Source organism: Dermacentor silvarum, chromosome 9 (assembly GCF_013339745.2).
Source record: "Dermacentor silvarum isolate Dsil-2018 chromosome 9, BIME_Dsil_1.4, whole genome shotgun sequence".
Lineage (NCBI taxonomy): Eukaryota > Metazoa > Arthropoda > Arachnida > Ixodida > Ixodidae > Dermacentor > Dermacentor silvarum.
The window spans coordinates 121,314,582-121,329,032 of NC_051162.1; the positions used below are offsets into that span (position 1 = coordinate 121,314,582).

General features: G+C 48.8%; 1 protein-coding gene across 8 annotated transcripts; it reads right to left on the bottom strand.

The window, feature by feature from the left end:
• Positions 1-853: 853 nt before the first annotated feature.
• Positions 854-10,273, bottom strand: LOC119464200 (uncharacterized). 8 transcript variants are annotated; one of them, XR_007463431.1, is made up of 9 exons: positions 9,025-10,273; positions 8,860-8,950; positions 8,579-8,777; positions 4,341-4,532; positions 4,060-4,264; positions 3,922-3,986; positions 1,579-1,736; positions 1,060-1,120; positions 854-991 (listed from the first exon to the last, which is right to left on the bottom strand). XR_007463431.1 is itself a non-coding variant. In XM_037725068.2 (7 exons), the coding sequence occupies exons 3-7, from the start codon at positions 8,689-8,691 to the stop codon at positions 1,733-1,735; spliced, it is 579 nt and encodes a 192-aa protein (XP_037580996.1). In that variant the 5' UTR covers positions 8,692-8,777; positions 8,860-8,950; positions 9,025-10,273; the 3' UTR covers positions 860-1,732. The 8 variants fall into 8 exon arrangements, 4 of the variants coding, with proteins under 4 accessions (XP_037580996.1, XP_049511957.1, XP_049511956.1 ...); XR_007463428.1 differs by having other exon boundaries at positions 1,060-1,736; XR_007463430.1 differs by lacking the exon at positions 1,060-1,120 and having other exon boundaries at positions 860-991.
• Positions 10,274-14,451: the final 4,178 nt, after the last annotated feature.

Below are 14,451 nucleotides of genomic sequence, written 5' to 3' on the forward strand. Positions count from 1 at the left end.
TCCCACCGCTCTTTAGTGTTATCCTTGTCACTGCGTAACGCGGAGCAACGTCAGAGCATATGACTTAGATCTATGGTGTCGTTACATTTATCCCATGTTGTATTAGTAGATATCTCCGGATAGATCTTGTTGATTAATAAAGGGTTCGACTACGTGAACTTACAAAGGTGTCGGGAACAATATTGGCACTCGGAGTACAGGAAAGAAATTAGGGGTGTCAAAATGAAACCACTCAAGAAATATCACCAGTGACAGAAAGGTGACATCGTCTTACTTTGAGAGCAAGATTTAAGAGCCTTGTGGGAAATCTGCGTGGCGAAAGAATTTTTCCCAAGCATAAACGAAACTTCGAGGGTTTGCATATTAAGAACATCTGACAGCAAGTTTCTTCGGAAGCCCACAACGTTGGTTTATTTGCGGCCCCGTGAAGAGTTAGAAACATGACTAAGAAGCGGAGCACTGAGAGAACACGAAGAGCCGTCATTGGAAAAGCCATCTTCTGACAGCGCTTCATTCAAAACCGAACGTTCGGAACCTGGAATGCCACAAGGAATATAAACCACACGAGAATGCAGCTGCATTACGATTGGTGTGTGCTTGGTACTTGCCAGAAATAGTGCAGGGAGTCGAACACTCCGTCTCACAGCAGGAACCCACCAGCGAGAAAACGCAGAAGCAACACGGCCGGCCATAGGACGAGCAGAGCTTAGTCTCTGTAGCGTAGGGTGTTGTCTAGGTGTACATAAGCGCGCTGGATGTCCTTGTGAATAGCCGCAATCGAAATCAGATGGTCGGTACCTGAAATAACGCAGGGATTTATTAAGCACCCGAGAACACATCCGTAGTATACGACTCGAGTGCAGATGGTACTTGCCAGTAGTAGGGCCGGGCGAGGAAGGAAGTGCAGTCCAGCACCAAGACCTCAACGGCGACGGAATGCGAAGGAGTGAACACGGTCGGTGACGAGACCAATGGTGCTCAAGGTCATCCTCTGCAACATAGGGAGGAGAGTAAACAAAAAAACGAACAGCTGCAACTGCAGCGAAATGGACCACTTACTGTATAGCTGCTGCATGGCCGAGCTCCGCCGCAGACAGAAGGCGACGTCTGGCGTCGAGGGCTGCATTAAGAGGATTAGTAGCTAATGCTGGCGAGGAAATTCCGAATGCCGCGTTTGCTTCCGTGATTCCACATTTCGCTCGATAGCACTGACGCGCCCGGGCTACCGTGTGACGAAATAGTGGTCTCGGGTCGCAACGCAATTCGGAACGGGTCCATGTCCCCGACGCAGTCGAAAGAGGACGGCTGTCAGCTAGCCTGCCTAGTGTGAGCTAAGCCTTGTGTCAGCTAAGCCTGAAGCTACACACGCCGCCACCCCGAACGCGGTGGCCCGTCCTTTTCGATTCCGTCACGGAGTAGACCCGATGTGGCCGCAGCTTTGCCCACAATCTTCGAGCTTACAATTATTCACCTAAACTAAACTTACGTAATTTTCGAATACAGCTACACTCAATTAACAGCTAACGTTTCAAAAGCGTGCGCCACCCTTGCCAGCTTAGACACCACCAAGTATCTTACTTGCCGAGCGTTTAAGCTCGTGTAGAAGCTGGCTGTGTCAAGGGGTTGTTCCGCAGGTCCTTGGTTATAGTCTCCACGCTCAGACTTCGACGTCCACAGTTGCCGGCCGACGTGCTAACGTGGAGCCATGGGACGATGGCGGCTGAATATGATCTCATCTGGAACGTAGGTAAGAAAATACTTGTATAGGTATGTGCTCGAACTAGTGCAGCCAAATTGTGACGCATTTCTGCCGCATTCCTGGGCGGAATTTTCCATTCCTTTATTACATGAACATACTTATTTAGAAAAAGAATCTAATCAGCGACAAAGTCACTTCCCGGGCATCTGCAGTTATAATCGATTCTCGCCAAACGCGATCGAGTGGGTTTCAACTTATTTTAGGTCGAACTTCAAACAAGCACGATTGAGCCGTTTTCGTGTCCTGTGTTCGTGCTGTAAACAAATGACGCTTCCTACCTGTCATAAAGTGTAAGCAGAAAGCATTTAGTCGGAAAGTTCATACTATATACGGAAACTTGTTAAACATATACCTAATTTTTCTGGTATGTTGCCTGTAGGCAGAATCCGTTAAGAGGTTACGTTGCACAAGCTCTTCCGGCTTATACGAATGACGTTCTGAACATTCTGCATAATTTGTTTTGTTCTCGTTGGTAAGGCATGCACATGTCTTATATTAATGTGCCCATAGATACTGTCAAAGCAGCTCGCCGCACAGCAAAACTGAACGAACGAATTTGTCTTATAGTAATGCATTAAGCTGTGTTAGATAACTAAAACAAGTTTATTTCCACTCACAAGAGGCGGAAATTACTCGCAAATAAATGAAATGCATAATCGACTAACAAACATTCAGTAATTAAGTTTTCAACTAATTACCTTATGGCCTATATTACAATTTGCACATTCTATAGCCGTGGAGCTCGCATGGCAGATCCACTTGAAACGAGTTTTCAGGATGACACCAGTTTCTGGATATTAATTCCGGAACATTGCGGAGAAATGCATTGGCGTTCCAGTTACTTTCTTAACAAAACGTCGTTTTATGACAACTCCAAACCAATACTCTTCCAAACCCGGTCCGAATGCACCACATCAACCCAGAAGAATTCAAACCCGATTGCTCGAAATGTGGTCAGAGAGCCACAATGGAACATATCTTTTGGAAGTGCCCCGCAGACCCCCCCATCCGAAGAACTCCAGAAGCTTGTAGGCTCGCAAAAGTGGGAGACCCTGCTGGCCAGCTCCGATCCGGAAGTACAAGTCCGGGTCACAGCGCGAGCCCAAGAGGTCGCCTTCAGCACTGACTGAGGGCCATCCCTGGTGGGGTCGCAGAACCCATCACTCCCAGTACCGAGAATAAAGTTTTACGACTGACTGACTTATGCATCGAAGCACCAAATTAACTGGAACGCGAATGCACTCCTCAGCAAATTTCGGGAATTAATATCTCGAAACTGGTGTCATCCTGATAATTCGTTCCAAGTAGATCCGCCTTGCGAACTCCACGGCTACAATTTGTAAATTGCAATATGGGCCATAAAGTAATTAAAAACTCTCAGTGACTTTTTGTTAACTACTCGATTATGGATTTCAATTTTTTGTGCACGTAACGTTACGTCCACCGCTTTGAGTAGAGCACCTCATGAACAAGAATTGTGCTATCTTGCGATAGGCACACTTTCAATTTTTTTTTTTTTTTAAGTGTTCGCTGAAACACCCTGCATATGCTCCTGTGTGACTAGTAGTTGGGAAATAGTTTCGAAACCGGGTACAGTGCCTTGATAAAGATGCTCTTTTAAACTTCACACATCAAGCATTATTGATCTTAAGCAAGCAATCCGTAAAATAACAGTTGTAGTTGCCCCTCCACGTAAGAGGGTTTCCAACATCATATTTGCCTGAGAAAAATGAAAGATCACTCAGTATTCAGTTTGCTACATGGGTAGGTTTTTGCGGAACACACGATGGCACAATACGAATGAAACTGGTAGTCATCGCCCTTAAGTGAAGCAACTCCTCCCTTTAACAAACGATCCTCAAACCAGCTTGGCTGAAAGTTCCAACATTTAGCCTTGCCTGCACTGCTTTTACCACAAAACTCAATAAGGTCGCTTACGTGAGCATTAGGTAGTGCGACTTTGCAACTTCTGGTCAGCTTTAGGAAGCGTAACCAAAGCTGGCCTCACGCAAGATGTTCATAATTAGAAACTATGATAAACAGCATCTAACGGAAGGCTTGAATTCAATTGGTTACTAACAAAATCAATTACTATTGCCCCTATCGGTACACTGCACCAACAAAAAGCGACAAAATATTTCTCACATCAAAGAACTTCCCACCTTTTGGAAACACTGGCTGGAACGTCCTTGTCGCGCACCACCATCGAAAATGGACATCTGGAAACCTGAAACGACAGGAAGCTTGTTAGCCACTCAAGGACAGAGCCAAAGTCCGAGTCGTCTGTACGCGATATTCACCAGTAGTGACGGCTGAGGAGCAAGGTCCCGTCTGCCAGCAGGATGCAGTCGGCGTGGGAATGCAATTGAGCTAACGCGGTTGGCCACGGTACGGGTGTTGCTGTAGGCCATCTCCTTCAGACCACTGGGAGGATGGTAGACGTGACGCATCGCAATGGATATCCTTTCTACTCGTGGACCGCAATCGAACGCAGACGTCGGGATACTGAAACGACAAGGTTTATTTTTTTTACCACTCGAGGACACAGCCATAGTACGAGTCGTCTGTACGTGGTACTTACCCGTAGCAGAGCAGGGCGATGAGCAATCTTGTCGGCCAGGAAGACCACAGCGGCGAGGCAGCACGGTCGGTCACGGTACGAGTGGTGCTGAAGGCCATCACCTCTGGGACGTTGGGAGGATGGTAAACGTGCAGCAGCGCACTGGATACCCTTCCTACTCGTGGGCCGCAATCGAACGCAGACGTCGGGATCCTGAAACAACAAGGCATGGGCATGGCAGCGCGACCAGCACTCAGATCGCAATTAAAACGCTCACTGACATTCTACAGCTAATGTTCGCGTCAGTTCGGCCTGCGCTCGTGGGACAAGCGGAGCGTTTCGACGTGACGCGAGCTGTGTAAAAGCACAACGCCACAAGCTGCTTCCTGCCACACCTTTCGTTCGATTATCTGGTGCAACTCCGAACAGTTACACGTGTGGACCACTCTGCACATATCGAAACAGCGCAACGATACCTCTGAAATGTAAAAGGCCGCACCGGTAACGTCATGATTACGGGGCATAGCAGCGCTATACCAGCATGCATGTCGCAATTAACCCCTTCGCCTACATTGCGCAAGCGCGTAAACGTACGTGCCTTCGAACGAGCACTTAGTTTTTGCTAGTTCTGGCATGGCCACGGACATTTTCCTTTGCGATCGACACGGCTGTGTATATAAGTAGCCTACTTCTGCTTGGAGCGGACATTGAAACCAACCCAGGACTAGACCTTACGCAGATTACTAAGGAACAGAAGGAAACTGTTGCCGTTATCAATGACATCAAGGAAAAGCGACCGGTTGATATAGAAGCCAAACTAAACTCGTTAATGACAGTGGAAATAATGATGCTTGCGAAATCGAGGTTAGTAATGTGAATGGCATACGACAAACATTCGGTGAAAGACGACCACCTGGAAAAAATCACATTGGACGGTCACATTTGATTGTCTATGGCATCCCCGAGGTGGAATGGGAAACAACTAAGCTACTAAAAAATAAACTTGCAACGGGGCTTGTTGACAGCGGGAAGCCCTGTTATGTCGGGTCACGCGCAGAGCAGCCAAGCCGTTCTAGCCTAGCGCGAGTTGCAGCGCCGAGGCTTCAGTTTTCTCAGCAGCCAAGTGGCAGGAGCGCTGTGTGAGCTCTGTTCGTCATTGCATAGTTAACAAAAACTCAACGAGGACGCGCTTGGTCAGGAAGCGGTAACTATTGAACGCATCCACCATTTATGCAAGGCAAGAAACAAAGCAAGGCCTGTTATATCTAGGCGCCTAAATTCCCGAAAAAAGGCACTTGAAAACGTAAAATACGGACTGGTTTATCGGGCAATACTTTGCAAGGAAAGAAGTAAAGTTAGAAAAGCTAGGTACGACACTAAGATAACGTAATAAAACCAAAATTGCCGCTCGTGTTCGACAAGCTATGCATCAGCAATCGGCCATACGTCTGCTGCGACCAAAATAACCGATAAATTGTGATCGCAAACAAATAACGCAGATCCAAAGGACATTTGAATCTGAATTAAGCAAAGCGTTCTTCAAACGGTTCATTCCGTCGTATTTGCTGGAAAGAAATCCGCGGGCATATTCTCTCACGCAAGTGCTACATAATGCGGCATCTTATATGGACTTTTATTTCTTCATTTCTTATTTAATTGTACCGGTCACTTCTTCAGTCACCGTTGTGGGTATGTACCATAATACGGAAATCATGAACACGCGGCAGTCATCGCGAAGAGCTTATTGGCGTTAGCACGATATATGTACCTCCTACTTGGGCATTCGCCGTTCCGGGCATGTACAGTCTGTTTCGCACTTAGGGGGAAACTCGGAACGCATTCCATCGCGATGCGGCGAGCGCTGGAGTCGGGTGCCGGCAGCAGCTCGCGCAGGAGGCGTGAAATCGTGAGCCGCGTTGACTGCTACGGCGGCGCGCGCTGGCCGCATGGTCGGGAAGCGTGCTACTGTCAAGAGCAGTGCGCGGATTTCATCGTTACTGCGGGAACTCCAATATTCTTAACTAAACATTGTGCAACGCCAACCTCTGAAGCCTTCATTGACGATAATGGAGTTCTAGAACTTTTTGACAGTATCCTTCGTTTGTTCTTTCGAAAGGCCGGGTAATGAGTGCGTGCACGTATATTTCTTCGCTGTGTGTGTTATACCGTAATACGCAGCGACAAGACACCAAAATGTGCGCGCAACGTGCTCGGTCTTTGACGCGAAAGAAAGACAAAGCACTCAACAATAAGTATGCGGGTCAAACACGATGAAAAAAACGGATACGAATAAAGGAGTGCTTTAGGTTAAGACAACCAGCTGGAAGTGATTCTTCTCGACAATAGTTCATGAAACCAGACAGGTGTTCATCGTGTTTGACCCGCATACTTATTGTTGAGTGCTTTGTCTTCCTTTCGCGTCAAATAAAGACCGAGAACGTTGTGAGCACATTTTGGTGTCTCTTGTCGCGGCGTATTACGGTAGACACATTGAAGAAATATACGTGCACGCACTCAGTACCCCGGCCTTTCGAAAGAACGAACGAAGGGTGCTGTCAAAAGTTTGTAGAACCCCATTATCACCAATGAAGGCTCAGAGGTTGGCGTTGCACAACGTTTAGTTAAGAATATCGGCTCAGTTCCCTCAGTAACGATGAAATCCGTGCACTGCCCTTGACAGTAGCACGCTTTCTGCCCATGCGGCCAGCACGCGCCGCCGTAGCAGTCGACGCGGTTCAAGATTTCACGCGGAGCTGCTGCCGGCACCCGACTCCAGCGCTCGCCGCATCACGATGCAATGCGCTCCGAGATTTCCCCCTCAGTGTGAAACAGAGCCGGTATTTTGTAGCGATGCCTTTCATGTAATAATTGCTTTTCGGGCTTATCGCGCTTTTTCAGTGGTCGGAGCGACGGTCCGCTCGCGTTATCAACGGGATCAGCCGGCCGTGAGCGGTGGATGATAGGACTAGAGTACAATAAGTCATAAGGGCGATTTTGTAGCAATGCCTTCCCGATGCTAATGCCTTTTCGAGCTTTTCGCGCTTTGTCAGTGGTGGAAGCGACGGTCCGCTCACGTTATCAAGGGGATTAGACGGCCGTGAGCGGTGGATGATAAGACTAGTATAGAATAAAGCATAACGCATCGCTACAAAATACCGGCCCAGACTACCATTATGACGCCCACTCCTTGGCCGCCCCCTTATCCGCCCCCTTATCCCCCCCACCCCCTTCTCCTCCTAGCTCACATACATCAGCTATTCGCTACTACATCACCTACTACCCCCTCGCTTGCAGCTGCTCGCATGCAAGCGGGGAGAGGGGGGGGGGGGGGGGGGCGGAAAAGGCGAAGGCAACGAAACTAGACAGGGCAGCATTTGCGGATAACCTGGATAAATGTAAATTCAAGCTACGGTGCCGCATACGTTTCTACTATTGATGAAAAAAAAAAAAAAACACCACGCGAATTTTGCGTCTATAGATGCCACTACACAAGCTGGCCGCTCATCAAATCAAAACATCAAGACTTCCGTACCCGCCGCGGTATACCTTCGTGGCTATGGCGTTGTTCGAGGACGCGGGTTCGATCCCGACCGTGGCAGCCGCATTTCGACGGGGGTCAAATGCGAAAGCGCTCCTGTACTGTTAAAATAATCTCAAGTGGTCAAAATTAATCCGGAGACCCCGCACTTCAATGAGATTTGGGTTTGACACGTAATCTAAAGTGTGGCCGTACATAATCAAAGGTTTGACACGTACAGTACATAATATAAAGTGTGTCCCTTCTGCCACGAAGCGATGCGTCGTATGAGGAAGTGACAGTGCGAACCTTCTCGCCGCCTATAGACAATGGCGCACAACAACGCCTAAGCAAACATGTCTCGCTATGCGACCTGAAACGCCAGTACGCAAGGTACCTGAAACGGTACGCAAAGTACCGTTTAACACCAACTCGCCACTCGAGTATTCCGCCGAACGCCGAATCGTCAAACGCAAACAGCACAGAAAACTTCGCTTACATCGATTCCAACAGTGCATGCGATCCGCATATCTTCATTTTAATATTACCATGTACAATCACGGTCAATATGAGCTACAATATGAAAGCGTGTGGCTAAGCGGTCCCGCGCTGTGGCTCCCACTCAGCGCGATAGCGCATCAAGTATGCCCACCTGCTATGCTCTCCATCAAGAGCGTTAATGTTGTAAACAAAAAATAATAGAAGACATATCCGTAATACAAATCGTGCGTATGATATTTACCAGTAGTAGCAGGGCTCCAAGCCAAGTCCGGTCTGCGCAGCAGGACGCCATCGGTGTGGGAATGCAATGGAGCCAACGCGGTCAGCCACGGTACTCGTGGTGCACAAGGCCATCTCCTGTGGGAGAATGTCAAGTATGCAGCAGCACACTGGATATTCTTCCGACTCGTCGGCCGCAGTTGACAGCAGACGTTGGGATTCTGAAACGACAAGAAGGCTTATTTTTCAAACTACTCGAGGACATCGCTGTAGTACTACTATTCGTCTGTACGTGGTACTTACCCGTATTGGTTCAGGGTGATGACCATGGTCTCGCCTGCCAGCAAGACCCCACCGACGAGGGAACAGGGTAGGCCGTGGTACGAGTGATGCTCTGGAAGACAGCGAGGACAGTAAGTACGCACTGAAAAACGAACAGCAACAATGGCAACGAAACGGCCTGCTTACTGTCGCTGCTGCCTGGCCGAGCTCCGATGCGGAAAGAAGGAGACGTCCGGCGTCGAGGGCTGCATTAACAGGATTAGTAGCTAAAGCTGGCGAGGAAATTCCGAATGCCGCGTTTGCTTCCCCGATTCCACATTTCGCTCGATAGCACTGACGCGCCCGGGCTACCCTGTCACGAAATAGTGGTCTCGGGTCGCAACGCAATTCGGAACGGGTCCATGTCCCTGACGCAGTCGAAAGAGGACGGCTGTCAGCTAGCCTGCCTAGTGTGAGCTAAGCCTTGTGTCAGCTAAGCCTGAAGCTACACACGCCGCCACCCCGAACACGGTGGCCCGTCCTCTTCGATTCCGGCACGGAGAAGACCCGATGTGGCCGCAGCCATGCCCACGAAACTCGGGCTTACAGTTAAGCAACAAAAGTAACTTTACGTAATTTTCAAATGTAGCTATGCAATTGTAGCGAGCGCTAACTAGTGGAACTCAACAAGCAGTTAACTTCTCTAAGGCGTGCGCCACCCTCGCCAGCTTGGTGACCATCTATAGCACTTTACTTGTTGAGCATTCACGCTCGAAGTGTGGAAGCTCGCCGTGACGACGCTCGAGGTGAAGAGGGGCTGCTGCGCAGGTCCTCCGTTAACAGCCACGGTCAGAGGTCCTCCTCCGCAGTTCATAGTCCAAGCGTCGGCGACGAGTGGGAACACACACACACAAACAAAAAACGAGTACTCGGCAGGCACGACTTGAGACTCATGCACTTCGCCGGCTCAACTTGGGGTGTCGTTTGCGTATAGTAACGTAGCCTACGCCCCCAAGGACTAAATGCCGGCTGGCCGTCGAAAACATTCCGGGAGGTCGAATGTGCCGAGAAGGAGCAACTTCACGGAGGAAAACGTCCGCGGCCACCGCTGTTTCACAGGTCTAGCAGTGAGCAGTCTTTGGTAGCAGCCGGTATAAACGTTTGCTGGTGCGGTGTCGGCAGGCGTGCCAGGCACCAAGTCTCTCGAAGCGTGCCTCATATTTTGCAGGCCCGGGGGATGAAGCCAGTTCTTCCAGAGTCGGCCTGAGGAGGCAGTAACACGCGTAGCGTGCAACGTCGTCAAGCGCTGCCACTGTTAGCGCGTAATTAGGAAGAGCAGGCCCGCAGGTTAAGGTGCGACGCAGAGGGAAGCCGACACGAGGAACATCGAAGTCGACAGAAAAATGCAAAATGGCGGCCCAAACCCCCGGAAGTTCGCTATATGGCCTGATATGACCACGACGACCGCGATGTTAAGCTCTTTCGCGCATGCGTTGATACTCCCGGGCATTTCCTTTCTTCTCGCATTGGTCTATAGTCTCAAACTACGCCAGTGGCTCGCTGGCCGCAGCGTCGCCGTTATCACCGCGATAAGCGCGACTGGTGATGGTAAAGTAAAACAAAGGAATAAAATGAAAAGAAAAAAAAAAACAAGTCATATAGCATGTATACTGTTTCCGAACTCGGAATGTTCTAGAAGCTTCCACATGCTTCCACTGTGTTCTTGGACAGCAAAGGCGTTATCACTGTCGCCTTCGTTTTATCGATATACATAACCCGCCGACGGCATATTCTCTATGGTTCCGTGGCCGCCTTGGCATTCGCGTTGGGATCCGGCCGTGAGCATGACTTGCAACTCACGAGCGCGCGTCGCATCATGTTTCGAGTTGTCTGTACACGGGGCCACCTGCTCCAGCCGCACCGTTTCCCTTTAAACAAAAATTACAATTCTAGGCGTTTGCGTGCTGGAACCACGATCTGATTAAGAGAAACGCCGTAGCTGGGGGCTCCAGGTTCATTTTGATCATCTGTTGTTAACGCTCATCCAAATCGTACATGAGCGCTTTTGCATTTCGGCCGTTATCGAAATGCGGTTGCCGCGGCCCTGATTGCACCCCCGACCTGGAGCTCAGAAGCGGAACCCCACAGCCAATCAACTACTGCGACGGTCTGCTTCGTGGCACGGGTTCGCCGTCCATTAAATTAAGGCATCCGCATTTCGAACGTTTCCATTTCTGTATGATTTGCGTCACTTTCCGTTTTTTTCCGCCTGTTGGCATCCTGTCTTTGCTAACAACGCAAAAAAAAAAAAAACGAAGAAAAGAGAGTTCATGGAAAGCTGTTATTCTTTCTATACTCTGAATGACTCGGCGAAAAGACATGGCAAAAGATTTCGGACGAGAAAATCTCACGCATGAATATCTTGTAACCATGCACTAGAAACAACAAGACGAACTATTCAATAAAGCACCTAATCGCAATCCACACTTTTAAATGTATTTCAATTCATTGTCCAAAACTTTCTTTACCAAAGATTAATACATCTGATCCCACCGCTTCCTTCGCCTTGGTCTGGCCGATGGTAGACTGAATTTTGTTTGCGTCCTAATTTTTTTTTCATAACTTCATTATTTTGTCTTTGCTTTGCGCGGCGACCTCTCAACAGTGGCCTCATTGATGTATGGCGTTCTCGTACTAAGCACGTGGTCGTCGGTTCGAAGGCTTAGCATGGGAGTCAAACATGCAGGTAGGAAAATATAGGATGGATCATTACGTCACGCAGCCATCCTTGGCAAGCGAACGCTTCGTGTAGCCAGCAGTGGTGTCCCAGCACCTGAACACTTGCGTCGTGATCACGGGAGAATCGACATTTGCCGAGACGTTTGGTTACCGGTAGTTTTTATTCGGTGCGCGCTCGGCCGGCAGCTGCTCACATGCAGTATAGTGAACTAGATAGGGGTAGTTGGTCGAGGGAGAGGGGATCGGGGCAGCGCCGGCGAGGCGAAACACACGGAAATATTCGCGCGCCGTCTGGTCACCTGAAGCCGCATCCCCGCCGCACGCGTTCGGACAGGCCCCGACGTGTTTACCGATTGTAGTTGCACGTGCGTGGTTTTGTTGGTGGCGTGTGCGCGTTGAGTTGGCTGATTTACTGAATTGTGAGATAGGGAGATCTCGGCGAAAGAACTATTGCTTTCCGCCTGGTTGTAAGACTGGGTACAGCAGAGTGAAAGATGCCCCGAAGTTGTCTCTGTTCAGTGTCCCCGAGGATGAAGAAATGCGCCTGACATGGGAGCGGAATCTACACCGCAAGGACAAGCCGCTGGATGCCACTGACGCCGTATGCGAGCTTCATTTTGAAGGAAAGTATGTACTGAGAGATTACGTACACGTGATCGAAAGCAAAGAGGTACGTACACCACGCGGAAAGCCCTCTCTCTCGACAGAAGCCGTACCCACGATTTTGCCTAATCTCCCCATGTACCTTTCGAAAAATCCATCGCGCGAACGACCCACAAGGAAAAGGGCTGCCTTACATCTCCATGGCGACCAGACAAAAAGGCGGCGCCTGCAAGAGGACGACCTGCAGACCAGTGAAACTGTGGACATAGGTGACGGCGCTGAAAATCGTGCCTTTGTACTGAGTGAAATTCCCAAACCCACTGAGCATTGGGCACTGCTCACGTTTCCGAACTATGATGGTGTTTGGTATGTTTTGGCTTCGTTGGACAGTGAGAAAAAGACTGTCGCCGTTGAGAAGACTGTGCTGATGAACTACGGCGAGAGCCGTATAGTGCAGTAATTTGCCGCACGTACGTACGAAAGACGTTTGTATATGTGAGAGTGTGTCACGGACGATGGACGAGGCAAAGGAGGTGCTGGAGGTAGCACATTCATTACAAGTTCGCAAGGGAGCAGGCAGGTTGGAACTCCACGGCGACAGGGCTGAGAGTCTCTATTGCCAGTACATTGTCTCTCCTGAAGTACTTGGCAGAGAATGTAGGGTTCAAGTACTTGATGGCTGCTTGTCTCAGCACCGGCTCCGTAGAGCACATGTTTGGCATTATCTGCCAGTCCAGCCGCTGTAATGCCCACCCCTCGCCAGATCAGTTTATTATCACAGTGAACTGTTTGTCATTTTACAACATGTCAAGGAGTGTGGTCGGTGCAAATGGCACCCCTGATATCATAAATGCACTTCTCAGCGTGGCCGACAAAACTCCACACATTTCTCAAAAAAATGTTGATGAGCTACTCGCCCAAGGGAGGTTAGAAGAAGCTGAAGAGTCTCTAGCCATAGTAGAAGCTCCCCATGCTAGCCATTCATCATTAGTAATGGAGAGGAGTGACTCGCGGCTAATATATTACGTAGCAGGCTACGTAGCAATAAAGTGCGTCCTAAACCTCAACTGTTGTTTATGTGAGCACATCCTCCTCGTCAGGCGAACAGAAGCCACACCTGTTACCCTCAGAGTACACTGAGCAGTGAGACTGCGGTGGACTTTGGTATCCGTCGCAAGATTTGTACTCATTTATTGAAGCTCTTGAGAACATATTCACAGAATGCTTCAGCATTTTAGAGCTGCACACGAACAGCATCTGCGATGTTGTGGCTCTTGTAAAGAGTAATTTCCTCTGCTCCAATGGTGTTGGATGCGACGCTCAGAAGGAAGAAGTAAGCATGAGACAGACAGACAAAGAACTTTTATTCAGGTCCTGAGGAACTCCACTTCTTAGTCAAAGGTATTAACAGCTCGAGAAGCCACAGAGAGCTAAGCACCTTAAGCTGAGCAGGACGACCTATAGGGGCCTGGTTTTGTTTTGACGCCGCTTTTGTGATCTGAGCGTTTGTCCTTAATAAAATGGTTTCGCACCTTCCTTCAGAGCCTCTCCCTCTCTCTTTTCTTTTTTTCTTCTCCTTCTTCTTTTTTTTGCGATCACGGCCCCGGCGGTCCCCTTTCGATGTACTTCCGGCGAACACTTCCCAAAGCTTCGAGCGATGTAAAACTTTCGCCTATAAAACGTATATAAGGCCAACACTCGAATACGCTGCGGCAGTATGGGATCCGCACACAAATACAAATATAAGGAAACTAAAAATATTCAGCGAAAGGCAGCAAGGTTTATTTTTAATTCGTACAGCAGCAAAACATCGCCAACTGCTCTGTTAATTTCTGCAAATCTGGAATCCCTACAAACAAGACGCTATCGCGAAAGGCTAAAGACATTCTACATGATATACTATGATAACCTTGGAATCGACAAAAGCACGTACTTGAAACCTCTTACACAGCGTCGCACTCGTTCTTTCCACTCAAAAAAAAAAAAAAGATAGTGAAATTTCTTGCAAAACTAACACTTACATGAATTCTTCCCCCGTACCATCCGCGATTGGAATCGTTTGCCCAGAGAAGTAATCGAGAGTTCTTCTGTTGCCCCCTTCACTGCCGCACTTGAAAATGTGAAATGATAGTGTTTTATCGTCAATGGCCTAGCAACGTTCCATGAAAGCGTCGCACTTATCTCTTGCTTTTCTTTATTTGATGTTTTTCCAGTTATGTTTTCTTGATACTACGCACCACGTTGACATGTCGAGCGCATGTAACCAAATACTTTTTTTTTTTTTCATATTGC